The following is a 26395-nucleotide window of genomic DNA, read 5'->3' on the forward strand; positions in this document are numbered from 1 at the left end:
TGGGCTGCGCGCGCCACTTACGGCAGTCTAGACAGGTTCGCTGGAAGCGCCGTACTGCTTCTCTCCCTTGTAATATCCAATAACGACGTCTGATCTCCGCGAAGACTCTCTCTGCTCCGGCGTGGTGCACATCCTTGTCGTATTTCTTTATGATCAGCTCTGTGACCTTGTGTCGGCTGTTCAAGACGATCGGGTGCTTAATGTCATCTGGTAGATCGGGGGCTCTCCGCAGGCGACCACCCACTCTGATGAGATTATGTGCGTCACTCTCTGGTGCCAGGTGAATCAGTCTGCTGTCTGATGGGACGGGGTTTCCTCCCTGTAGACAGTCTAGCTCATCGGGGAACGAGTCTCTCTGGGCTTGTTGTAGTAGAAGAAGTTCTGCTTCTTCGTAGTCAGCTGCTGACATGTCAGTGGTGGACTGAATCTCTGGGTGGTGCCGCAGGAATGTCCTTTGTTGCGCACTCTCTAGGGTAATGCAGTCATCTATGTTCGGGTCTGTGGAGGCGACAGTGCTCAGTCCACAGAACATAGGCTTCTTGTTCTCAGCCTCCTCTCTACTTGCTTCCCTCGGGGTGGGCGTAGGCCAATCTCCTTCCGGGAGCTGGAGGAATGCTGGTCCGTCACTGTAGATGTTGTGACGGGTTAGGTCATCCAGGGACATTCCCCGGGTGATGACGTCAGCTGGGTTGTGTTTGGTATCCACATATCTCCAGCTTGCTTCTTCTGTTAGTTCCTGAATCTCTGTGACTCTGACTCCCACGAAGACTTTGTATCTGCATGAATCAGACTTAATCCATGTGAGTACTGTCGTGGAATCTGACCACAAGATTGTTCTATGCACCGGAATGGTGAGTTCACGTTGGATTAACGTGGCTAGATGCGCTCCTGCGAGGGCTGCGCAGAGCTCTAGACGTGGGATAGATTGTTGCTTACGTGGGGCTATCCTTGAGCGGGCCAGTATGAAAGCAGTGTGTATCTCTCCTCCCATCTCTTGGGCACGCAAATAAGCAACCGATCCGTAGGCTACTTCGGAGGCATCGCTGAAGACGTGTAGCTCAATCTCGCATGTCTCTGGCCTCACTGTGGATGGGAAGTAGCTGCGGTGTATGTTGACACCTGGGAGTGAGCGGAGTTCCGTCTCCCACTCTCTCCATGTTGAGGCAAGGTGTGCGGGTATTGGGTCGTCCCAGCCCTGGTCCTTGTCCCATAGTGCTCGTACAATCATCTTTGCCCTGGTGGTGTAAGGTAGAATACATCCCAGCGGGTCATATTGTCTGGCGAGTGTTCTGTACACACTCCGTCTGGTGGTCGGTATCGCCGCCGACCTTCCTTGCTCTGGAGCCAAGGGTTTGTGTCTATAGTGGAGCGAGTCTGTTTTGAAGCGCCAGACTAATCCTAGTGTCATTTCTTGGGCTTCTCCTGGGATTGTCGCCATCCAGGTCTCGCTGCTGGCAGCCTTGTCTGCGGAGGAGAGGCTGCGCAATACGTGCGGGTCACTGCTGGCCCACTGCCTGAGATCAAAGCCTCCTTTGATTAGGGAGGCGCGTAACTTGATTAGGAGAGCCTCGGCTTCTTCTTGAGTCGAGACGCTTTGTAGACAGTTGTCTACGTAGAAACTGTTCTTCACACTGTGTTGGACCTCTTCATCTGCTGCTGGGTCCTCTGTGACGTGTTTCTGTAGTGCAAATGTAGCACAGCACGGGCTGCATGTGGTTCCGAAGGGGAGTACTTCCCACTGGTAGATGGATGGGTTCTCATCTCCGATCTTCTCTCTCCATAGGAACCGTAGCAGAGGCTTGTCCTCCTCTACTAGTCTCACTTGCAAGAACATCCCTTTGATATCCCCGCTTATAGCCACCTTGTCCTGGCGGAAGCGCAGTAGCACGCCTAGTAGGGAGGGGCCGAGTGTGGGGCCGGGCAAGAGCTCTTTATTCAGATTTTGGGATCCGATCTGGTAGCTGCAGTTAAACACAATGCGATCCTTGCCATTGTGATGGACCTTGTGATGCGGCACGTACCATGATTCGGTCGTCTGATCGGCCTCTTTAATGTCAATCTTTGTTACGTGTCCCGCTGTGATTAGCTTCTCAATCTCAGCTCGGTACACACGCTGTTGAGCGGGGTCTTTGGCTAGGCGCCGCTCTGTGTTCAGTAGATAGCGCTCCGTGGCGTCTTTCTTTGCGTGAAAGGGGGGCATTCCCTCTCTCCTCAGGAGTGGAGTTGCGTATCTCATCACTCCGCCGACTGTGACTCTCTTTGTCCCCTGCTCGAGTAGGTGGATGGCGTAAATGTCTTCTTTAGAGCGAATGTCTTTCTTTTCGTTCTTAAAGGGCATTGTCTCTAGGGTCCATAGCCTCTCGACATGCTGCAGGAGAGTGGTGTCTTCTTCTGTCGTTCGGGAGTGGAAGCAGCTAGTGGCTGCGGTTCGGTTGAGAGATTTAGCGAGGGGGCCTTGTAATGTCCATCCTAAGCGGGTCTCGACGGCTGCAGGACAGCCTCGGGGACCGGTATGGACCCGGTCAATCGGGACTATGAGTTCTGCATGGTCGGAGCCTATCAACAGGGTCGGGGTAGCGCCGTTTATGAGCGGGATAGGTAATTGGCGCAGGTGCACATATTTATCCATCAACTTGGTGACAGGGTAGGTGTACTGCGAGAGTCCTATTTCTTGGCTGGTGAAAGCATTTGTGATCTTGTACTGTCGCTCTGGCTGCCCGTTGGCTGCGATAGTGAAGGAGACATTCTCGCCCTTTATCGTCTTTAAATCTCTTCTTATTGTCCGAATCGTCATTTCGTTCTTGCTCCCCCGCAGTCCCAGTTGAGTCGCAGCGGAGGCGAGCAGAAGGGTCTTCTCTGACCCGTCATCAAGGACGGCGTAAGTGTCCATGACTTTATCCTGGTAGCTCAATGTCACACGGACTACCTTTAAGAGCACTTGAGCTCCGTTGCTGCTGGCGGGGTCAATGTACATGACACTTGCCTTGGTGCCGCTCCGTGGTGCAGGTGTAGGCCGTCTTCCGTTACTATCGTGTAGTATATCTAGATGGGCTCCATCGCACCGGCTGCACCTTTTCTTTAGGCGGCATTCGGCTGCCATGTGGGGCCGCGCACATCGATAACAGCGCCGGTTGGACTTTATCCATTGGCTCACTTCTTCTGCATTCATCTTTGTGAATGTGTCACATTGTGACAGCCAGTGTTCTTTCTCACAGTAGGGACACGCTATCTTCCACTTCTCCTTCCTCGAGGGGGTGCTGTGACTCTTACTGCTCGGTACTGACTCTGATTGGTGCATGACAGTCACCGATCTTCTTCCATTATTTATTCTCCTGGGTCCCTCTCTGGAGCTTGGCGTGCTCCGCCCGAAGGTGTCCAGTCGTAAGCTGCTGACCTCTCTCGCCAGGAAGTCGGCCAGATCAAGGAGGGATGGCTCGGGGCCGTCGGGAACTCGGTAGTCCCTCTGCCGCCGAAAGCGCTCCTGTCTTGCGGGTGGCAGCTTCTCCAAAATCCTCTCAACGTTAGAGTTGGCGTACAGCTCATGCCTGCCCTTCTCCCGTTGAGCTCCCAGCATCCCCACCAGGGACTGCACTTTGATTGACAGGTCATCTAGTGAGCGATTGTCTGTGGCTGGGGGTAGGCGGTCAATATGCCTTATCTCCTGGATTACGTAATCCCATATACGTCCATATCTTTGATCCAGCGCTGCAAGGGCCGCTGTGTATGGGGTCGAGGAGGTAGCATAGGCTAGCGCTATATTGTGTGCTCGCTGTACTTTCAGGTGCTTCAATAATATTGCATACTTGTGGCGTTCATCAATGACATCCGCCAGCATTGTCTCTAAGCACATCCGGAGCTCCGTGTACTGTGCTCGACTCTCATAGGCGAAGTCTGGGATTGATGGCGTGGCGTTGTATGACGCCGTGGATGGCGAATACATCGGCGAGCGTTGGGGGAGAGACCTCCTGGGCGAGTCCCCTCTTGCGCCTCGCTGTGGGCCGGTACTGGCAGGGTACCATGGCCCGCTGGTCCAGGTACTGTTCCTCGGGGCTGGTCGTGCGTCGTGCTCACCCGTAAATAGAGTCGGGGGTCTGTAGCGCAGCGCCGCGGGGGTATAGCCTGGACTGTATGGGACCTCCTGGTCCGGTGGAGTACTGTGCTGTCGTCGGGCTTGGTTCTCCTCTTCTCCCTCTTCCTCTTCTATCAAATCTTCCAGATCTTGTAATCGTTTATTTAGCTTCTCCGCAGTGTAGGCCGCTCCTTCCTTGTAGCTGGGTCTCGCTTGGACCGGTATGGGAAGGGGGTCTGCGGGGGGTCTAGACTTGGTCTGTTGGTCAAGTTCAGGGTCGCTTGCTCGTTGCGGTGACGCTGCTCTTGACTGCTGTCTCGACGAGTTCCTTGAGCCCCTGGCGGAGGGAGAGGGAGTTGTCCTTTTGATCAGCTGCTCTATTAGTTGCGCTTGTAGTCTGTCGCGCTCTGCGTCTCTTTGGGCACCGGCAGCGGTGCGCTGGGCGTCGGCGCGGTCTCTTGCCATATTCTCTTCCATCTGGAAGCGTCTCATCTCCAGACTTGTGCGCTGTTCTTCGCTCCGTTGCTGTGCTTGGAGGTGTTCGCGCTCGCTGGTCGCCTGGGCTTGGAGACGTTCGCGCTCGCTAAGCGTCTGTGCTTGGAGCCGATCGCGTTCGGTAGAGGCTGTCAGGCTGACGAGGAACGCCTGTTGTAGTATCCTCTCCGCTTCGCTGGGGGAAGGCGGTAGTGGAGGTGAGCCGCTCCTGCGTGAACCGCTCCTGGGGGTACTCGTTGGGGAGTCCTGGAGCTCTAGTTCCTCGGCGCTCTCCTCTTCTTCTTCCGTGCAGAGTTCTCTCTCTGTAGGGTTGTCTTCCTCCCGGGGCGTGTCGGGGACTACTTCTTTAGTAGTGGCGGGGGGTAAAGGCATGTCAATTCCCTCCTGGTCTCCACCGTGGGCTTGGTCAGTGACATTAGGACCTACTAGGGCCTCTGTGGTCGGGGAAACCTGGTCGTTAAGGTCAGACATAATTTTACTTTCTACTTTTACTACGTTTACCGTTTGTCGAAGGCTAGGTAGTTGACTGACAGTGTAAGCCTCTAAGTACTGAGGTGTCTGTCGTCTGCGCCGCGGGCGTTCTAGGTTAGGAGGATCGTTTCGTGGAGTGTTCATCATAGGCCATTTCGATATTAATAACACTATATTAATATTACACTAGTTACCATCCGGCTCGAAGGACCAATTGTAGCTGAGGGGTACAATTCCCTGACTGTATTGTTAGATATGATATTTAATACCACTACCTCATGTACTTTAACTTCTGGCCACCCAGTACAAGATATAAGTATGATGAACACTTTCCCACCTGATGAAACGAACCAACACAAATGGACCAAATCGAATATTTAATACAGGGTGTACACAATATTCACTTAATTACATTTATGATTTGAAATGTTAAGTATGCACTTTTATGGCAAATGAGTATTCGTAGGTAAATCAACATTGAATGTCCAATCTCTGGTTGCGCAGGGAGTAAGTATACAACCTGGAATATTTAGGAAACGATAGCGATAGTACTTAAATAATTATAGCTGGATACACTATGGGGGGGGGGGGGGGGTCCCGCTGGTTGTAAGACAGTAGGAGGGGGGGGGTTAGAGAAGTCGCTGGCGGTATCCCATCTGGCCGACGGTGTCTTGGGAGAATCCAAAGTCTTAGACCCAGTGCCCACAGAACCTCGGGCCGTAGACGAACACAGCTGGACCCTCTGTGGAACGGTATCTGCCGGTCCACAACGGAGAGACGTGGTGCGACCTCACGTGTAGAGCGCCGCCTCACCTGTAGTCCTCTCCGGGGGGTAATTCCAACACTCGACAGTGTTGGCCTTTATCCATGGAATAATCAAAGCACATAAAGCATAATCCAAGAGCCGTGGAAGGCTCGCCGTCGTCGGGTAGAGTAATCCAATATACAGGTCCAGTCGCTCTTGACCCGGAGCTCCTCGGATGCAATCACCACTAGGGGTCTGACCAGCCTGGATAAGCGTCCAGATAACGTCAGGAACGATGGGGGTACTGATAACTGTAGAACTCGAACCGAACGATGCACCATACATAAATAGACTATTATTAGCTTAATAGAATACGTCCAACTCGACGGTATGGTGCCAAACTATGACCATTCAACTATTAATCTACACGATATCTCAATGCCTATTCTGGGCCAAGTAGGCCCTACTACACCGCACGTGCTTCGTGGGGAGGCTTTTGCGTCTGTCACTCTGTTGGAGGGTAAAGAACTGGACTAAAAAGAAAGTTCTACTTTACGAGCGTCATATATATATGCGCTATGAACAAATAGTACCACACGTATTTCGCCCGGCATATTACTGCGCGGAACCGGGGGCTGCCTCGACATGTTAGGCGGCACGATTGAACTTGAACCTAGGGGTATGGCAACCTGGCGCCAGGTTCTAGTCCAATGGTAGAATGAAACTATTATGGGCTGTTTAGTAGAAACGGGGATATTCAATGCATATTGTACAAGGAATATACAGGGGATATCAAACGATATACAAATACAATTAAATATATATATATAAATAAATATACATATTCGGTTTAATCTGATCCTTCACAACAGTTACAAAGGGACTTACGAACATGTTCGAGAATGAGGACCATTGTGTCAAGTGATTGTACTGATGCTTACTTGATTGAATTTGACTGTAATCATATGATGACCAACCAGGTGCAGAAGCAGCTCTCCAGGATCAGCGTGAACAAGGCCAGAGTACAAGACTACAATAAATTCCCCGAGGCTGAAGAAGGTGCCCCAGCTCTGGAAGACCTCCTGCATTGTCCCAGTGCCCAAGAAGGGACGCCCAAGTGCCCTCAATGACTATAGCGCAGTTGCTCTGACGTCAGATATCATGAAGGTCTTTGAGAGGCTGATCCTGCAACACCTCAGGCCCCTGGTGAGTGACTCCCTTGACCTCCTACAGCTTTCATACCAGGCAAACATTGGTGTGAAGGATGCCATTATCTACATGGTCCACAGAGTCTACACGCACCTGGAGAGGCCGTGCAGCACAGTGAGAATCATGTTATTTATTTTCTCCAGCACTTTAAAACATTTTTTTTAAAGATTTATTTTTTAGCGTTTATCGCTTTTTGCAACTGGGCAGTCCAGTAGAGAGAGAGAGAGGAGCAACGGGAGACAGAGTGGGGGGAAGACATTCGGCAAATAACGACGGGTCCGGCGTGTATGCTTTCCCCAACGCAGTTGTGTTTCCGCATTCCCGTTTTGCGCTCTGATTGGCTAGGTCATGTGACATGTGCGCCAATCGTGGGACAGCAAGTTCTGCGCCTATTTCCGGGTCTAACAGCCTGCAAACTACCTGGCGTTCTATCGCCATGCTCTAAGACAAACTCTAACCTTAACCAACTTCGAAAGAGTGCCTAAGCTTAACCGTCGAAAGACGGGCAGGCGTTCTATCGCCATGCTCTAAGACAAACTCTAACCATAACCAACTTCGAAAGAGCGCCTAAGCTTAACCAGTGTAGAAACTTGCGGTCCCACGATTGGCGCACATGTCACATGACCAGAAACACGCGGGCCAATCAGAGACGCAGAAACACAATTGCGTTGGGGAAAGCATACCTGGCGTCCGGGAATCGAACCCGGGTCGGCCGTACTGCGACTCAGCGCGTTATGTGGTTCGCCACTGGGGCGCCCTCTCCAGCACCTTTAACACCATCCAGCCATTGCGGCTAGCAGAGAAGGTCACGGTGAACATCAACTCAAGGGACACTAAGAAACGAAACAAGCTGGAGTGGAACTGGACAATCTAGAGGTGGTTACGGAGAGGAGGACAAGAAAGAAACTGGACGCTACGCACCTTGCACAAGGATTCACTCATTCATCTACTAGCACCTTATATCGTATTTATATATGCATATTTTATATTTATTGATAATACGCTTACTCTGTTTACTTATACCATCATAGACTAAGACACAGAGTATTGCATATTGCACAGAGTAGACTTAGTTAGCTATATATATTTGTACATGAGGTAATTCTTTTTAATTCTCATACATTTTTATTGACATTTTTATTACCCTGTCTGTAAACGACCCTCCAGGTAGCGTCATTCGGTTTGTGTGTGATAGGGAACCCTTATTTTGAAGCACCGCCAAACCGGAAGCAGCTAACCGGAAGCAGCTAACTGGAAGCAGATACCGCGAGCATGAACTCAGCTTGACAGATAAAATGAAAGTTTAGATTACAGCTAAAAGGAAAGAGAAATCTCCGTGGATATCTTCGTTATTCTTTTGTTATTTGGAAATGGTTTACAAGGTAACTGCTGTGCACTTTCTATGGTTTTAATATTGGTTTGAATTAACTTTTGTTTGTGTTTTGACAACCTAAAGTTATTCCTGCTACTGTGAAAATACGTTGTTTTCTAGCTAGCTTGGTCATTGCAAATTGCTAGCTTGCCTACACATTTAATAAGGTTCAGAGTACCAGCATTTTAAGAGTTTTTGTTTGCTTATAGATCCGGAAAGAAGACTTTCATGTGGTTTATGGTTAAGCCCCCTGTTGGAGAGAGAGGACAAGGTACTGGGATGTCAATTTGTCCTATTTAGTGATATGGGCTGTTTATTTTATATTTGTATTAATTTATGTATTTGGCTATGTCACTGTTATTGGAAGCCATTTGTGTCAAGTGTTATGTTAGCTTATTGAACAATGTGAATGTGGCACTTATGTATATCTAATGTATATCTGTATATATATAATGTATATATATCTGAGTATCTTTTCCTTGTCTTTCTTTGTCTTTTCACTTCAGCTCTTACGTTGTGAAATGAAAATAAACATTCATGAAACACCAGTAAAGGAGTCCATCCATCACTCTCCCAGGGATGCTACAGTAAGAGCTTACTCTATAGTGAAGTGGAACATCGGATATTCGTCTCCCGGACCCTGCACTGAACTTCACCCTCACTTGAGTTGTTAAGAGAAGGAACCGTTTCATTACCTTACTATAGACCTGATAATTAATTACCTTTTTGTTTTAAAAATGCACACTTCATGTAGAGCTTCCTTTGTTATTGTGTGTATTCTAGTCATTGCTTTGACATGAACACTGATGTAAATGCCCATAGATAACACATTCAATGCTGGTTATTTGCCCTAATTTACCATTCAAAGTGTATGCTGTGCTATTTCTCTGTCCATGTCTATGCTGCTCTGTATGAAGGCGCAACCACATTCACTTTATTCTAACGTTGAAAGGTGCAATAATTAGCTCATCATGGCATCCTTAGAAGGGAAAGGAGGGTTATATAAGGAAACTAGCTCCCCAGATGAGGTCAAAGGCTTAGGAGAAGAGCATCATACAGAGGTAGGCCTAGGGTTGGAAGAGTCTGAAAACCCACAGAAGGAAGCTAATGAAGAGGAAAAAGGTCCCACTGATATCCCTGAGGAAGAGGATGACCTAACTGAAGGTCTCCGACGCTCCCACCGTACACCGCGCCCAACAGAAAGGATGCGTGCGCACCAAGAGGAAGAAGCATGCAAAAGGGAGAAAAGACTGCTGTACCTGTATGAAAAATGGAAGCTCGACATTTGCAAGGCAAGAGATGAGATGAAGACATACATGTCAGAGGAGGAGCTCTGGACTCTCATCGACAAACTAAATAGGTCTAAGACGGACGTTTGTACGATGTATGTCGAAATCAGAGGTTCCGCCGCACCTCCCAATGACATAAGACGACGAGTGGATACGTGCGAGACAGTAACCAAGGAATTAGTCAACATCGCTCATGATAGAACCATAGGTACAGAAGACGATTTCAATGTCCAACGGGAAAGGAGCCGACTTCATGAACTGCGTCGCCATGACTACGCAAGGTCGGTCTATGGATCTGCCTCTGACGTCTCCGCATTAACTCAGAGCAGCAGGTCTGCACAAGGCTTGTCTATAATAACAACGAAGCGTGTGGAGGCAGCGGCTGAACAGGCCGAAAAGGAAGCCACCTATCAGATGATGCAAGTAGAGGAAAAACAAAGGGAAGCTATACGCGAACTAGAGGAACAACAACGAAAGGCTCTGGAGGTACAACGGCGTGAGTTGGAGCGACTGCAGGCCAAGAAGGAAGTGTTCGCAGCCCAAGCCAAACTAAAGGTCTACGACAATCAGATCAGACATGAAGCTGCCGAACACATCAATGAAAGCAATGCAGAGACGAGGAACGCACCTGCTGCCACACTCTTTCCATCTCATACTGCACCAACCTCTCATTCTGACATCACTTCTCTTGCACAGGTCTTCCATGACAGCATAGCCTTGAGTAGGCTTCCTGCACCAGAGCCATTCGTTTTCAATGGTGATCCTATACAGTTCATCGAATGGAAAACAACGTTTACCTCACTCATCGACCAAAGAGCAACAACCCCAGCTGAAAAACTCTACTACCTGAAGAAGTACGTTGGTGGCCCAGCACGCCAGGCTCTAGAGGGCACGTTCTATCGTAAAGACAAGGAAGCCTACAAAGACGCCTGGGATAAGCTGAATCATCACTTTGGCCAGCCATTTGCCATTCAGAGATCATTCAGAGAGAAGCTATCCAACTGGCCGAGGATTCAGCCTAAGGATGCAGAGGGACTCAGGGATTTCTCTGATTTTCTCAACGCCTGTCGGGATGCCATTCCTCATGTCAAGGGTCTTGACATACTCAACGACTGTGAGGAGAACCGAAAGCTCATTTACAAACTGCCAGACTGGGCAGCCGCCCAGTGGAACCGTCAAGTCACAAAACGCTTGAATGAATGTCAAGAATTTCCAACTTTCGAGGACTTCACAAAATTCATATCAACTGAAGCGGAGATTGCCTGCAATCCAATCACGTCTTTCCAAGCTCTACACTCATCAGCCACTAGCGCCGATAAAGGAAATGTCAGAGACTCTAAGAGAAACAAAGCCAGCGTTCTTGCCACTCAAGCGAACACTGACAATGAGAACCGGAAGTTTAGGACTAAGGCTCCATGCATTCAGTGTGAAGATGATGGACACCAGCTCCATGCATGTGAAAGATTCACAGAGATGTCATTGGATGAGCGACGCAAATTCATAAAGGAGAAGAGACTATGCTATGAATGTCTAAAGCCAGGACACAATGCGAAAGACTGTCGCCATCGTCACTCCTGTGACACCTGCAAGAGAAAACATCCTACAGCCCTCCACGATAACAACTATCAAAGAGAAGAAAGGCCTGCACCTGATACAGAATCAGATCAAGACGCTGAGGCAAGATCCCTCAGTGTAGCAGTTGGAGGCTCATCCAGCACATCAATGATTCTACCAGTATGGGTTTCCTCCAAAAATAACCCAACTGTGGAGAGACTTGTCTACGCTCTTCTCGACACTCAAAGCGATACTACATTTATCGACCAAGAGGTGAGTGACGGTCTTAATACAGACAAGCATCCAGTTAAACTGAAGCTGACAACCATGAGCGGAAAGGACACAATTCTCACAAGTGAGAGAGTCTGCGGCCTTCGCGTAAGAGGATATAGCTCTGCCACTCAAGTCGATCTTCCGGTGGCCTACACTAAGGACTGCATACCCGTAAACCGTGCACACATCCCCACTTGTAAGACGGCTACGAAATGGAGTCATCTAGCAGGAATAGCAGATGAAATCCAAACACTAAAAGACTGCGAAGTGGGTCTTCTCATAGGTTATAACTGCTCGAGAGCCATGGCTCCAAGGCAAGTCATCCTCGGAGCAGATGAGGAACCATATGCTGTACGGACAGATCTAGGGTGGAGTATCATGGGGCCATCAGCTCAAAGCCAGGATTCGTTGAGCACCAGTCGCATGTGCCACAGAACCACAGTTAAAGAGCTACCCCCGGCCACACCGGCCGATGTTATCCGCATTCTAGAGTCAGACTTTAAGGACGGCAGTGAAGACGGAAAAACAGTGTCTCAAGATGACATCACGTTTCTGAAAATGATGGATGAAGGAATACGGAAAACCAAACAAGGCCATTACGAAAGGTGGTACATTCCCCATCACGGCGTCTTTCAGCCAAACAAACCTGACAAAGTTCGCATTGTGTTTGACTGTTGACTGCTCAGCAAAATACAAAGGAACAAGCCTCAATGACCACCTCCTTTCTGGGCCCGACATGTTGAACAACTTGAGTGGAGTGCTCATCCGCTTTCGCCAGCACCCAGTTGCTCTGATGTGCGACGTTGAAAAAATGTTCCATCAATTTCACGTCCAGGAAGCTGATCGAGACTACTTGCGCTTTCTCTGGTGGAAGCAAGGAGACCTGAACTCACTGCCCAGGGAGTTCCGCATGAAGGTGCATCTGTTCGGTGCGGCCTCCTCGCCAGGGTGTGCCAACTACGGACTAAAGGACTTAGCTAAGGAGAAGGCACACACTTACCCGCATGGATCGCGATTCGTCATGAGAAACCTTTACGTGGACGACGGGGTTACAAGTGTTGAAAACACTGAGAGTGCAATTCAGTTAGCCAAAGAAGCACGCAAACTCTGTGCCACAGGTGGCCTCCGTCTACATAAGTTTGTGTCAAACAACAGAGATGTCCTCAAGAGTATCCCGCTCTCTGAATGAGCAACCAGCGTAAAGTGCATGCGCCTCACCTTTGACGAGCTGCCACTTGAAAGAGCTCTCGGGATTCAATGGGACACGGAGTCTGACAACTTATGTCTCAACGTCAACCTTAAAGAACAGCCTCCTACACACCACGGCATCCTGTCAACAGTAGCCTCCCTGTACGACCCCCTCGGGTTTGTGGCACCGGTCCTGTTCAAAGGGAAGATGATTCTCCAGGAGATGTGCAGGCGTGGAACAGGCTGGGACGACCCTCTCCCAGAGGAGCTTCGTCCAAAATGGGAGAAATGGAAAGCTGAACTAGCACAGTTGGAAAACGTCACCATATCTCGTACCTACTCACCTGCTGGATTTGGAAAAGTCTCAAAGGTGGAGCTGCATCATTTCTCAGATGCCAGTACTAAAGGGTATGGTCAATGTTCGTACGTGAGACTTAAAAATGAGAAAGGAGGTGTCCACTGCGCCCTGGTTATCGGAAAAACACGTGTCTCGCCGACCAAGGTCACAAAATGAGCAGCCTGCTCAAAGAGGAATTTGGCTCTCCTGGTGCTGAGGAGTTCTTCTGGACTGATTCGAAAGTAGTCTTGGGATACATAAGGAATGAAGCAAGACGATTCCACACCTTTGTCTCTAACCGTGTCCAACGGATTCATCTCAGCTCAGACACTCAACAATGGAGATACGTCCCAACGAGTGACAACCCTGCTGACCATGCATCCAGGGGCTTGACGCCCAGCGAGCTGCTGATATCCAACTGGTTCACTGGACCCAAGTTCTTGTGGAACAAAGAAATGGAGCTGCCTGCAGATGATGCTCCAGAACTAACTATTGGAGATCCAGAAGTCAGAAGTGCTTTCGCACTTAGCACAACGACCAAGGAGCAAAGCACTATAGTTGATCACTTGTCTAAGTTTTCTTCTTGGTCACTCGCTATTCGAGCTATCGCACGCATTCAGAGACGCGTCCACAAGAATAGGTCTAGCGGCCTCAGCACTGTGGCAGAAAGCTGAATGCCACATAGTCAAGGGCCTGCAGAGATCAGTTTATCGCGAAGAGCTGACGCTGCGGAGCAAGGGCACTCCTCTGCCATCTAACAATCCCCTGCACTCTCTTGATGCTTACCTCGATGAAGATGGTATACTCAGGGTGGGAGGAAGACTGCGCAACTCCACTCTTCCTCACTTCGTCAAGCACCCGGCCATCATTCCTAAAGATCATCACATTACTGAAATGATAATCGCTCATCATCACGAAAGAACGAAGCATCAAGGCAAGGGTCTCACCATCAATGAAGTCCGGTCCAACGGCTATTGGATTCCAGGAATCAACAGAGCAGTAGCATCTTACATTCGAAAATGTGTGAGCTGTAGAAGGCTCAGGAAACCTACGGAAGAACAACGGATGGCCGATCTACCCCCGGAACGTTTAGAGCCATCTCCCCCCTTTTCCTTCTGCGGTATGGACTGCTTTGGCCCATTTCTTACAAAACAAGGAAGAAAGGAAAATAAGAGATACGGCCTTCTCTTTACTTGCTTCAGCTCCCGTGCTATTCATATTGAGATGTTAGACGACATGTCTACAGATGCACTCATCAATGGCCTTCGATCTTTCATTGCAATACGTGGATCTGTTCGTGAAATCAAGTCAGATTGTGGAACTAACTTTGTTGGAGCCAAGAATGAACTCAAGGAGGCTCTAAAGGAAGTAAACCCAGACCGGCTGGCCACATTCCTTGCCGAAAGGCAATGCGACTTCAGCACGGACACTCCCCACTCTAGTCATGTGGGAGGCATGTGGGAGAGACAGATTAGAACAGTGAGAAGCGTCCTACGGTCCACTCTGGCTCTGTCCTCCGGAAGACTCAATGATGCCTCTCTATGGGCCTTTCTCTACGAAGCTATGGCAATCGTCAACAGTCGCCCACTGACTGTTACCAACCTCAACGATCCTCTGAGTCCTGAGCCTCTCACGCCTATCCTATTTAGTGATATGGGCTGTTTATTTTATATTTGTATTAATTTATGTATTTGGCTATGTCACTGTTATTGGAAGCCATTTGTGTCAAGTGTTATGTTAGCTTATTGAACAATGTGAATGTGGCACTTATGTATATCTAATGTATATCTGTATATATATAATGTATATATATCTGAGTATCTTTTCTTTGTCTTTCTTTGTCTTTTCACTTCAGCTCTTACGTTGTGAAATTAAAATAAACATTCATGAAACACCAGTAAAGGAGTCCATCCATCACTCTCCCAGGGATGCTACACTGTCTGTAATACAACTCCAACCTTTTCTTTTCCCTACTTCTTATAACAACATCTCACACATGCAGGGGTGGAGCACAGACTCACTCGCTGCCTACCTTTCCCTTGGACCCAGCAGCGCTGTAGTAGTCGGGCACCCTGTCTCCGTCCCTGCTTGGCCGCCTCAATCAGCCACTTAACAGCCAGAGCGTTATTCAGATCAGCATCTTTCTCCTCAGCGAGAAGCAGGTGGTGTTGACCAAGCTGAAACACAGGGGAGGTGCACCTGTTAGAGCCATGGAACTGACTACCCAGGGCCCCCGAGCTAGGGGAGGGCCCTCAGAGGGTCTGGACTAAAATATTTGAAAGCTTTGTAAAACCTGTTCCACCCGTGCGGTCCATCGGCGGACCGCAAATGACATCTGGTCAGAAATCAGTGTTGTATAAAAGTAGCGATTTTAATTTCAAACGTATTCAAGTATTAACATCATAAACATGTCACAACAGCATGTAGAATGTATATTATCATCAATACGTTAGTTTAGCAATAGGTTAAAAGTGTCATTAGATAGATTTAACTTTTCAATTTGGTCAATTCTATCCGCGAGGGCGACCATTTTGGATATTTTGAACCATGGGAATTGTAGTCTTTTTGTGGCCATTTTGTAGCAGAGTTCCACAGATATAGTTCTGCGTTGAACGTTTTTTTTTTTTATCCACTTTTTCTCCCATCCCAATTTTGTATCGTCCAATTCAACCCTCCCCTGTCTCGAACGCTGTTTCTTGCCTCCCACAAGCCGGCTGCAATGTGGACGAAGCCATACATAGCACGAGTCCCCTCCGATACTCGAGGTAGCAGCCGTCGCATCTTTTCACCTGCAAGGCACGATCTTTCAGCGTCAGGGGTCTGCATCTTTGGAGGGGTGCCGCCCCCATCGCTTCTTGATTCTACTGCGCAGGCACACCAACCGATCTGTAGGAGTCGCTGTCCACAACGTCCGATCCCCACCCCTCAGTTTTCCCTCCACCTAATACTGCCAATTGTATTAGTACGGACGACCAGCCAAACTGAAAACAATGTGGAGAGCTGGGCTCGAACCCAGCATCTCCAGCATTGGTGGTGAGTGCCTTGCCCACTGCACCACCTAGCCGCCCTGCGTTGAACGTTTTTAAAACTACACTTCCTGGAAGATTCTATGGGGTTCAAGGTTCAGAGTTCTGTATGAATTATTTCAATAACTGTTATTATTCGGGATAATAAGCCACAAAAGGTAACGTTTTTGACAAATATTGAAAGGCTTTCATGTTTCTCTTCCCTATTGTTAACATGTAGGAACTGAAATTAGTTTCAAAACGGTTGCACTGTGGGGAAAATAAAAAAGTACAGTTGATTAATTTCATTATCTGTTCTTATGCACGCCTGGTGATATTAAATCCAAATTGAACTCGGGCATTTGAAAGATACTATCAATCAATCTGCACGGTGATTGATTGAATAAAAATGTTATTAACAGATTGCAGAATGGGTACAATACAGTACGGCTCAATACACACAATTGTTAAGGGGATGCAGACCAGAGAAAGACTTTTGTCTTGTTTACATCAGGGTCCCCCATTTTCAATTAATAATGAATTGTAAGTAAGGGTGCAACTTGCTCCGTGCAATCCATTCTTTGTGGATCTAGCCCTAAAACAGGCCTTTCCAAGCGGTAGCAGAGGGTCTGTGCCATATCAAATGGCCGTCTTCTAATCTTAACTTTCATTTCACAACTCCCTTGTCTCCTGGCTTACTTTTTTACTACCATTATTACTTAACTCATTAGGCGCCAATAACGAGTATACTCGTGTTTCGCCGCCAAGCGTTGAGTGCCAATAACTAGTATACTCGTTTTTGGATCCTTTGATATTTTCCCTTTGATCCCCGTTCTAAACACCCAGCCGGAGCTCCCTGGCACAACGTTGGAATTGCAATGACGATCGAAATCCGCCAGGTGGCAGTATCGCCTACATTATGAACATGGGCCATCTATTAGTGTGTTAGTGCCAGCCCCCACAGCCCCCAAACAACTAGGTACTCGTTGTGAGCAGCAGTGAGCAGGACACGTTCAACAATCGCGATCGCCTAGAGCGAACTATTGGATATTATGAAAAAGACTAAATGGATTATATGGATGATGATTATGGACGATAAGGTGCGTTTGTTGGACTAAGCACTAGTGGTCAAACGTAAAACAACTATAATCAAACCGACCGATGAGGAAACCTATTCGGCTCCATGGTATAGTCTGCCCTGAGCACACAATATTGACCTGGTGCGTTTCCACCAGACTATGATGTTGGACTATGTTGGACTCAGCACTACTGGTAAAACGTAAAAAAAACTATAATCAAACTGACCGATGAGGAAACCTATTTGGCTCCGTCTATAGTCTGGCCCGAGCAGATGAAGAAGACGGATGAGGGCTACCTAACGTTATATGTATTGATCCTGTTCTGATTCAAGACACTTTTGGACTCGAAGTGAGAAATGGAGTACCTCTAAACCAAAGGTAACGTCTCTTTTACGTGTACTTTACCGAAACTCCATCATAAAACATGCGTTTAAATGATCGCATCGTTGGATATACGACCCCCCCGGCCCCCCCCCCTGCTTTGTGAAGAAACAAGGTCATGTGTTTACCTTTGACCTGGCAATAATATAGGTTTCAAGCAAGCAGCCGCGAGATTTGCGCATACGCTGCACAAAACACACTTTATCTCACAATCTAGAAAACCAGCCTGGATTATTTTGAGACAGGGCAATGTTTATCTTGGCATTGTGAATGAACGAGGCCCAGGGTATGTAGAAACGAACGCTTTTTTACATGTTGGACTATAAATAGTGTTTGTCAAATGAGCTATACTATTGTCTCCATAGCTATAATATAGAATATACAATAGCTCCGCAAAGATCGTGGAATATCGTGAAAATTGTCAATAAAAGCTGGTGCCTGGCAGTACAGATGGGGAAAGGCGGTGGCGCTCAATGAGTTAATGATTGCGTCTCTAGGGGGAGGTCAGCAGAGTGTGTGTGTGAGTGTGTGTGTGTATGTACCTATACTTAAACAATATGTATATTTAATACTTACAGTAATATACTTTTTATATATATATATATACTTAACATAATTTATACTGTATATACACATATAATAAAAAAAAATATATATGAGACATGCTTACATCATGCTGGTTTGTCTATGGTAAGTCTGCATAAATATAACATGTTATGGGAGAAGAGTCTTAGATATGCTTACTAATCAGAATTGACCATTCAGAAATTTACCCTTTCAGAGCCCGGGGTGAGATATGTAAAATGTCAGCTCATCTACCACTCTCCTTCTCGCTTTCTTTCTGTGTGTCTTTGTATGTATGTATGTATGTATGTATGTATGTATGTATGTATGTATGTATGTATGTATGTATGTATGTATGTATGTATGTATGTATGTATGTATGTATGTATGTATGTATGTATGTATGTATGTATGTATGTATGTATGTATGTATGTATGTATGTATGTATGTATGTATGTATGTATGTATGTATGTATGTATCTATGTATGTATCTATGTATGCATGAGAGCATGGGGGATAGTGAGAGAAAAGGAACAAGTAGATGAATGTATTTGTCAATACTGAGAATTTGAATCTATGTAGTATGCATGTCAAAAGAAAAACAGTGTCTATAACAATATGTGTGTGTGACTATATGTGTGTGACTATACAGTATGTGAGTGTGACTCTATTGTGACTACAATATGTGTATGAATATATGTGTGTATGTGACTATGTGTGTGACTATGTGAGTGTGACTACAGTATATGTGTGTGTGTGTGTGTGTGTGTGACACTACGTATATGTGTGTGACTATACTGTATATGTGTGTGTGTGTGTGTGTGTGTGTGTGTGTGTGTGTGTGTGTGTGTGTGTGTGTGTGTGTGTGTGTAACTATGTGTGTGTGATTATACTGTACAGTTACTACAGTATACATGTGACTATATGTGTGTGTGACTATGTGTGTGTGACTATATGTGAGTGTGACTCTATTGTGACTACAATATGTGTATGAATATATGTGTGTATGTGACTATGTGTGTGACTATGTGAGTGTGACTACAGTATATGTGTGTGTGTGTGTGTGTGTGTGTGTGTGACACTACGTATATGTGTGTGACTATACTGTATATGTGTGTGTGTGTGTGTGTGTGTGTGTGTGTGTGTGTGTGTGTGTGTGTGTGTAACTATGTGTGTGTGATTATACTGTACAGTTACTACAGTATACATGTGACTATATGTGTGTGTGACTATGTGTGTGTGACTATATGTGTGTGTGACTGACTATATGTGTGTGTGACTATGTGTGTGACTATATGTGAGTGTATTATATCATTTTAGTGTCTATAACAATATGTGTGTGTGGCTATACTGTATGTGAGTGTGTGAACCAGTGTGTCTGAACAAACATAACAGTGCCCACGGTCCATCTCAAGACCATGGCCACATCTCTGTGTGTGTGTGTGTGTGTGTGTGTGTGTGTGTGTGTGTGTGTGTGTGTGTGTGTGTGTGTGTGTGTGTGTGTGTGTGTGTGTGTGTGTGTGTGTGTGTGTGTGTGTGTGTGTGTGTGTGTGTGTGTGTGTGTGTGTGTGTGTGTGTGTGTGTGTGTGTGTGTGTGTGTGTGTGTGTGTGTGCGTAGGTGTCCGTGTTATTCACTCACACGAGACTGTGCTCTGGCATCTCCACCTTTGGCTTTCTCCTCCAACTGCTCCAAGGTCAAATCCTCCTCTGGTTCTTCATCTGGAAGGGATGAGAGGAAAGAGAGTGAGAGGAGAGGGAGTGAGAGGAGAGGAGAGGAGAGGAGAGGAGAAGAAGAGGAGAAGAAGAGAGGAGAAAATTAGATGAGGGGGAGGAGAGGAGAAGGAGAGGCAGAGTACGAGAGAGGAGGGGAGGAGAGGAGAAGAGGAGAAGGGAGGAGAGGACAGGAGAGGAGAGGAGGGGGAGAAGAGAGGAGGGGAGGAGAGGAGAAGAGGACAGGAGATGAGGGGAAGAAGAGAGGAGGGGAGAAGGGAGGAGAGGAGGAGAGGAGAGGAGAAGAGAGGAAAGAAGCAGAGAAAGAGAGGAGAGGAGGGAAGACAAGATAGGAGAGGAGAGGAGAAGAGAAGAGAGGAAAGAAGCGGAGAAGGAGAGGCGAGGAGGGAAGAGAAGAGGAGTGGAGAGGAGGAACGGAAATGAGAGGAGAGGAGAGTGGATTTTGATACATCACCGGTGTAACTGAGGGGTACAATTCCCTGACTGTATTGAGAGTATGGTATTATTAAACCACTACTTAGTTATGTACTTTAATTACTGGCCATACAGTACATGAATATATCTGGTGAACACCCACACAAGAATACGGCAATGACACATAAAGTTCTAGTTAGAGGGATTTATTATTATTAGAGCAAGCAACGGTAGGTTACAGATTGAGAATTATACTTGCGCTTGTAAGGCGAAGAACACTTAAAGTAGGTCAAGAGCGTAAGTCCATGAGAATAGTAAGATGGGTATAAGTGACGCCACCTGTAGCATAGCAATTACATAAGGCACACTAGTAGTCAGCTGGAGACACTGGGGGGTTCCCTCCGGTTGTAAGCCGGCAGGGTAGAGGAATGTTCGGGTGCAAAGTCTGGGTCAACGCGGAATAACGAGGCTCCAGATACAGGAGCCAGTGCAGTACTCCCTTGGTCCGCAGACAAAGCAACAGCTATAATCCAGTATGCCCGACAGCATGGATGAAAGCTAGCCAGCCTCTGGTCCTAGAGGCGGGCTCGAGGGTGCTCCTCACAGGGGTAGATCCCACACGATAGTGGGGTAGACGGTTCTCTGCTCCAGCAGTCACGGTACCAAAGCAATATAATCCAACCAGAAAATGGTTCTGCATTCGCCGGTGTAGATTCTCCTGTGCACTATCCGTCACATTAAACTAGGTTGAACTTGACGTTACTTCACCAAACTATGACACTTTACTATCCTATTTGCACATGTTCTAAGTGCTCTATTTAGACGCAAGGTTGCTCACTTCACTTGGTCGTTGACTCGTGGTGAAGGCTTTACTAGTAATGAACGAACTGCTGCTGTTTACACCTGCGCCGTATTTATACGTAAGGTGAATTATCTAGTGCCAACCTCAGTTCTGTCTCGTATTACTGCGCAAACCTGGACATGTTGAGACATGCCTTGGCGTTGCCTTTGAACTTGCCATTGGGGGTATGGTCGTTGGCGCCTAGGGGTCGCTGTCCAATAGGAGAGCGAATATTATGGTCTGGTTTGTACCCAGGTAAAGGGATATTCCGTGTATATATACAAAGAATATACAAGGGATATCAAACGATATACAAATATTATACAGGGGATCTCAAGCAATAAATATATATATTCGGTTTAATCTGACCCTTTGTAACAACCGGCCTTTGCTCTAGTGTATTTTTGTTGAACCACCAGTGTGACTCAGTCATGATATATAAACACATTAACAGCAAGCTATGAATGAACCCCACTGACGTATGTCTTGTACCATGAGCATAATATGAAGTGTGTATATGTGTATGTATGAATGCATCTATGTGTGTGCATGCAGATATCCTAAGCCAAGATCTTTGAGCTCCCTCAACTCTGCACCACGTTCCCATGTAACATCAATATGCATCAATTGGAAATAAGTTCACAACAATCTCCCAAATGTCCTTTAATGAGGCACTTCACCAAAAAACAATGCTGGTTTACCTTGCGCATAATTTCACACACATCCAAAAACTCTAAACAGTTTTCATTTAGCTCGACAGTTATCGAGAGTAAACTAGTTTTAATATGGCCACCAGTGATGTCATCAGGGACATTGAATCCTTGTGTTGTGTAATTACAGCTCCATGAAATGTCAAACTAAATAAACATGTGCAAAACAGTTTTTGGATGTGTGTGAGATTGTGTACAAAATAATTCTGCATTGTTTTTTGGTGAAGTGCTCGGGGTTCACCCTCTGAAAAGGAGGGGAGAGAAGGAGAGAGAAGAGAAGATGAGAGGAGAGGAAACGAGAAGAGATATCGCAAATATCAGTCTCTTGTACATAACAAAACCTCTTGAGACATTCATTTGTTGACTTCGACTGATAACACTGACTTTGTAGGATGCAGTCATGAAGATTATTTACTGCTTGACATAACATGTAATGAGAGTGAATGTCAATGTATGTCACACTGCTGGTGTGAGTTGATTTTCTTCAATTGGCAACATCATTTTCTAGACAAAAACGTCCAGGGTCTCAATTATTATATTGTGAGAGAAGAGGGTCCATATTATCCTGCTGAAATCTGCCCTGTACGAATGTTAGAGACAGAGCTATTTGCTGACTTTTCTATTTTTAGGGCTATAAGTAAAGCATGTCCCCGCGTAACCCCATATGTACAAAATGTCCACCCTTCCTCAGTCATTAATCATACAGTAAAGAGGACCTGGGGACGGGTTACTCAACTGGAAGACTGGGGATTTTACTTGCAAGAAAAACTGATTTAACCAATAGGCTATGAGTCTGTCTTCAAAGTCCATCACCAGCGTTTTGTTTTTTGAGATCTTAGAGTAGAAATGATGAACATTTATTAGCAATGCTAGTGGAAGTCAAGACTATGATGCGTTTTGGATACGGATATTGTAGCCTGGCTGTTGACCAAAAATGCCTCTCTCTGAGTTTTAAGCTATGGTTAGCTCATCCATATCCGCTTCCACAAATTTGTGCTAAGATAGGCTAGCTTGCAGCCAGATAGCTTTCTACTGAACGTATACAGACAGGAAATTGGTATCTATCTTCTTGTCTGACTCTGGAGAAGATGTGTTCCTTAAACTTGTCACTTTACTGGTGGTTTCTAGGAACATCTTGCCCATTGACTGCAGTTGAAAATTAGCCAGCCGGCCACAACTGGCACAATCATAGACATTTGTATTAATGTGCAATGTCCCTGCAAATAAATAAATAAATAAGCTGAAACTGAACTGAAACTGAAGCTTCTTTTCAGTGTTGGAATATCCATACTAGCTAGCATATTTGTTGTGAAGTTCAGCAACAGTGAAAGTGGGCAGGGCGTATAAGGTGAATATAGTTATATGCTGTGAAATGGCTTGTAACCTGAAGGTGCTATGTGTGATGCTCTGTACCCCAATTAACAAATGCTGCAATCTATTTCTGCTTCTAATATATCAAGTACCAAAATACTGCTTCAAGTGCTATTTGGATGGAGATAAATTGTGCCCACTTTGTAACAAATCAGATAGGCTGGGCCTAAAAAACAATGCAGGTTTATTTAGCACATAATCTCACACACATCCAGTTTTGCACACATTACAGTTATTGTAAATGAGTATTGAATATGGACACCAGTGATGTCATCAGGGACATTGAATCGTTGTGTCGGTTAACTGTCTGTAGTGTGGTAGTGAAAGGGTTAACCTTCTGTAGTGTGGTAGTGAAAGGGTTAACCCTTTGTCGTGTGGCAGTGAAAGGGTTAACCTTCTGTATTGCCGCGGTGAAAGGGTTAACCATTTGGTAGTGTGGTAGTGAAAGGGATAATTACAGCTAAATTAAATGGTAAGGTAGCAGTACCTATAAGACAAGGTATTGCTATGTTTTCATCTACTGTACATCATTTAATGGAGCTGTTCAATATTTTTGGTGAAGTGCCCCTTGAACATTGGTGACCCTTTCCTTTAGGGAAACTTATAGTATAACTTCAGTGATGTCCCACAGTGAGTTCTACTCTCAGGCCAGCAATAATGTTACAAGAACATGTGTAAAATCTTTCAAATGAATGGTTTCAATGTGGAATTCAACTCTTTATTTAGGCTTACAGGGTCTCAGGATGTAGGGCCGCTCTGTTGTGAGTAGGTGTTCAAAAACATACATAGATCCCTGCCAGTTTAACACACACTGTGTCGGTCAAACTTCACACAGAGGCGGTCCTACCTTCATCGTCTTTGGCATCGTCCTCCTCCGCTTTCCTAATCCTCTCCTGTACTATCACCCGCTTGGCGAAGGTGGCAAAGGTGCTTTTTTTGGGGGGAGTGGTAGGAGAAGCGGAGGAGGATGTAGTGGTTGGGGGAGAAGATATGGTGCTGGTAGAAGAACTGGAGGAGGCTGGCGTGGAGCTGGTTGGAGGGTTAAGGGTGGGGCTGGTTGCAGCAGGAGAGGAGGTAGGGGTGGATGTTGGAGATGGTAATGGGCTGGGGACTGGGGGGCTAGGATGGGTAGGAGGAGGGGCATGTGGTGCTTTGTGTGTGGAGGAAGTAGCAGGAGAAATGGCATTGTCAGATAGAGGACTGGAATTCACTTCCATCACTTCCGAGGTTGCGGATGTGGAGGGAGTGGAGGGGCTGGGTGACGGGATGAGGTGAGCATGCGGAGGAAGGCATGGTGGTGAGGATTGTGAAGGAACGGGAGACTCTGGAGAGGGTTTCAGGGGTTCTGTGGTGGTTTCGACGGAGGCTGGAGTTGGGGTGGGCTGAGGGTGACCAAGAGTGAGGTCATGGGGGACAGGTGGAGAAGGAATCGGGGAAGGTTTGGGGGAGGGTAGAGAGGGGCCATCCTCAGTGTTGACAGCAGTGGGTGGAGATGGGGGATCCACCTCCATCTCGTCTGCAATACAAAAAGAGACAGCACAACAACATTGCTTAACTTTAGTCAGCCATACAGTTGAGCAAACCAATGAACAGTATGCTTTTTAGTGTCAAAGGCTGAGAAACACTGTGATTAGTATAACCCTAACAACACAGGCCAGTGGGATCAGACTGTCGTGTCTAAAGAAGATGCATTGGAGGATCCATTGCTATGGTCACCTTCCCACACCTAAAATAAGACCTCCCCCCTGAAAGGATAGCCCTGGCTGAGAGACAAACAACCTCACTGAACTGTCCCCTACTCTCAACATGTCAAAATGTAAAATAAATATCACTTTCAAAAATAAATAAATAAATAGAATAAAATAAATAATACAAAATAAATTACAATAAATAGCAAACGATATGTTGATATGAATATGACACATATGTCTGCTTTAATGAATTAAATCATGTTTAAATGAGGAAAGAAAAAAATAACATATTTGGTCATATAATATGTATGGTAATTGCTATGTTTGAATGGTTAACATGAACATTTACGGATAACACAATAAAACAATATCAGTAAAACTTACTTGTGGTCTAAATTTGCAGTTTTTTCCCCCAGTCATAAACAAAGTCAGAAGTTGGGAGAAAAGTTGTTACAGGGTTCCATATCACTTTGCTTGCGCCTGGTAATGAGAGATACCGTTCAGCTCAGGGCGAGTGGTCCACAAGCAACACGAGCACTGCACAGTATGCCTTCTTAAAATAGACCATCTAGTCATAGGTAGTTATAAATGCCCGTCAACTGATCGACTTGTGTGATTGGTTGTATTGGTGTGTGGCGAGCCAGTGAGGTCTTAGAGCTCAAGTGATTTGAGTTTCTAATGTATAACGCCTTCTCACTTTCACATGGACGTACTGTAATACGGATGCCCCTTTGCCCCCATAAGCAAAAGGCACCTACTGGATGGTCACTAAAGAAGTGTGTTTCTAACTGGAAACAGAATAAACTCCAAGAGTGGTCACTGGTCAGCCTTTGTTCACACAGCAATACAACCAATGGTTTACATGGAAATGTCATATTATTTAATTAAGCAGATTATCAACGGGGAGTCCAAAAGTCAGAAGTCACACTATGCCTATACCCGAATCATGTCTCTCCCACCATAATGGCACGAGTCAGTTCGAATAACTTGCAGTGCTTGTTCTTTGATGAGAAGAATAATGCCTACTTGTTGAAATGAGAACCGTTATTAGAGTCGTATTAATTTCACCCCAACATCACATGACAACGTGAATACTATACTGAAAGAAATAGTAAAATAATAACTACCAAAAATTATGAAAGATTATTATGACATAAATGCTAAATGCAAAAAGGTAAATCAGGGCAATACCTGAATAAAATATACAATTTAAATATGAATGCAGGCTAATTACACAAGAAGCGTGTTTAGGTAAATTGATTTAGAGGGTAATTAAATCATAATTAAAAAATGACATCTTATTATAAAAATTATTATAAATCTTCTCCCATCCCGCCAAGAATGTATAGGTAGTAATGTACTGTGTCAACAATCAATCAGATTTATAGAGTACATGTCAACCACCAAAGTGCTGTACAGAGGGTAGATATACAGATACATCTCTAGACAATAGACAACAATCACATCTCAGTTTTACGGGAGGGCACAGGCAAACACAGGGCATGAGTCTGAACATCGGGAAAAGCTAATAAGTGGGTTTTGATTAGATTTGAAGACATCTGTCGAGGGGGCAACAACAAGCTGAACAAAGTAACCAATAATGT

At 46.1% G+C, this 26395-nt stretch overlaps 1 protein-coding gene across 1 annotated transcript in view; it reads right to left on the reverse strand.

Moving 5' to 3' along the window:
- The window catches only part of wfs1a (Wolfram syndrome 1a (wolframin)), a gene marked incomplete at both ends in the record, with an annotated part of 63585 nt that extends 39192 nt beyond the window's left edge, over window positions 1-24393 (reverse strand). The window contains 4 exons of the mRNA XM_084318260.1: window positions 15035-15179; window positions 19673-19752; window positions 23948-24118; window positions 24312-24393. Of these exons, the coding sequence (XP_084174386.1) occupies window positions 15035-15179; window positions 19673-19752; window positions 23948-24118; window positions 24312-24393 (478 nt within the window). The remainder of the gene's footprint in view (window positions 1-15034; window positions 15180-19672; window positions 19753-23947; window positions 24119-24311) is intronic.
- Between the last annotated feature and the right edge of the window lie 2002 nt (window positions 24394-26395).

The sequence above is a fragment of the Notolepis coatsorum genome (assembly GCF_963971535.1).
Source record: "Notolepis coatsorum genome assembly, chromosome: 7".
Lineage (NCBI taxonomy): Eukaryota > Metazoa > Chordata > Actinopteri > Aulopiformes > Paralepididae > Notolepis > Notolepis coatsorum.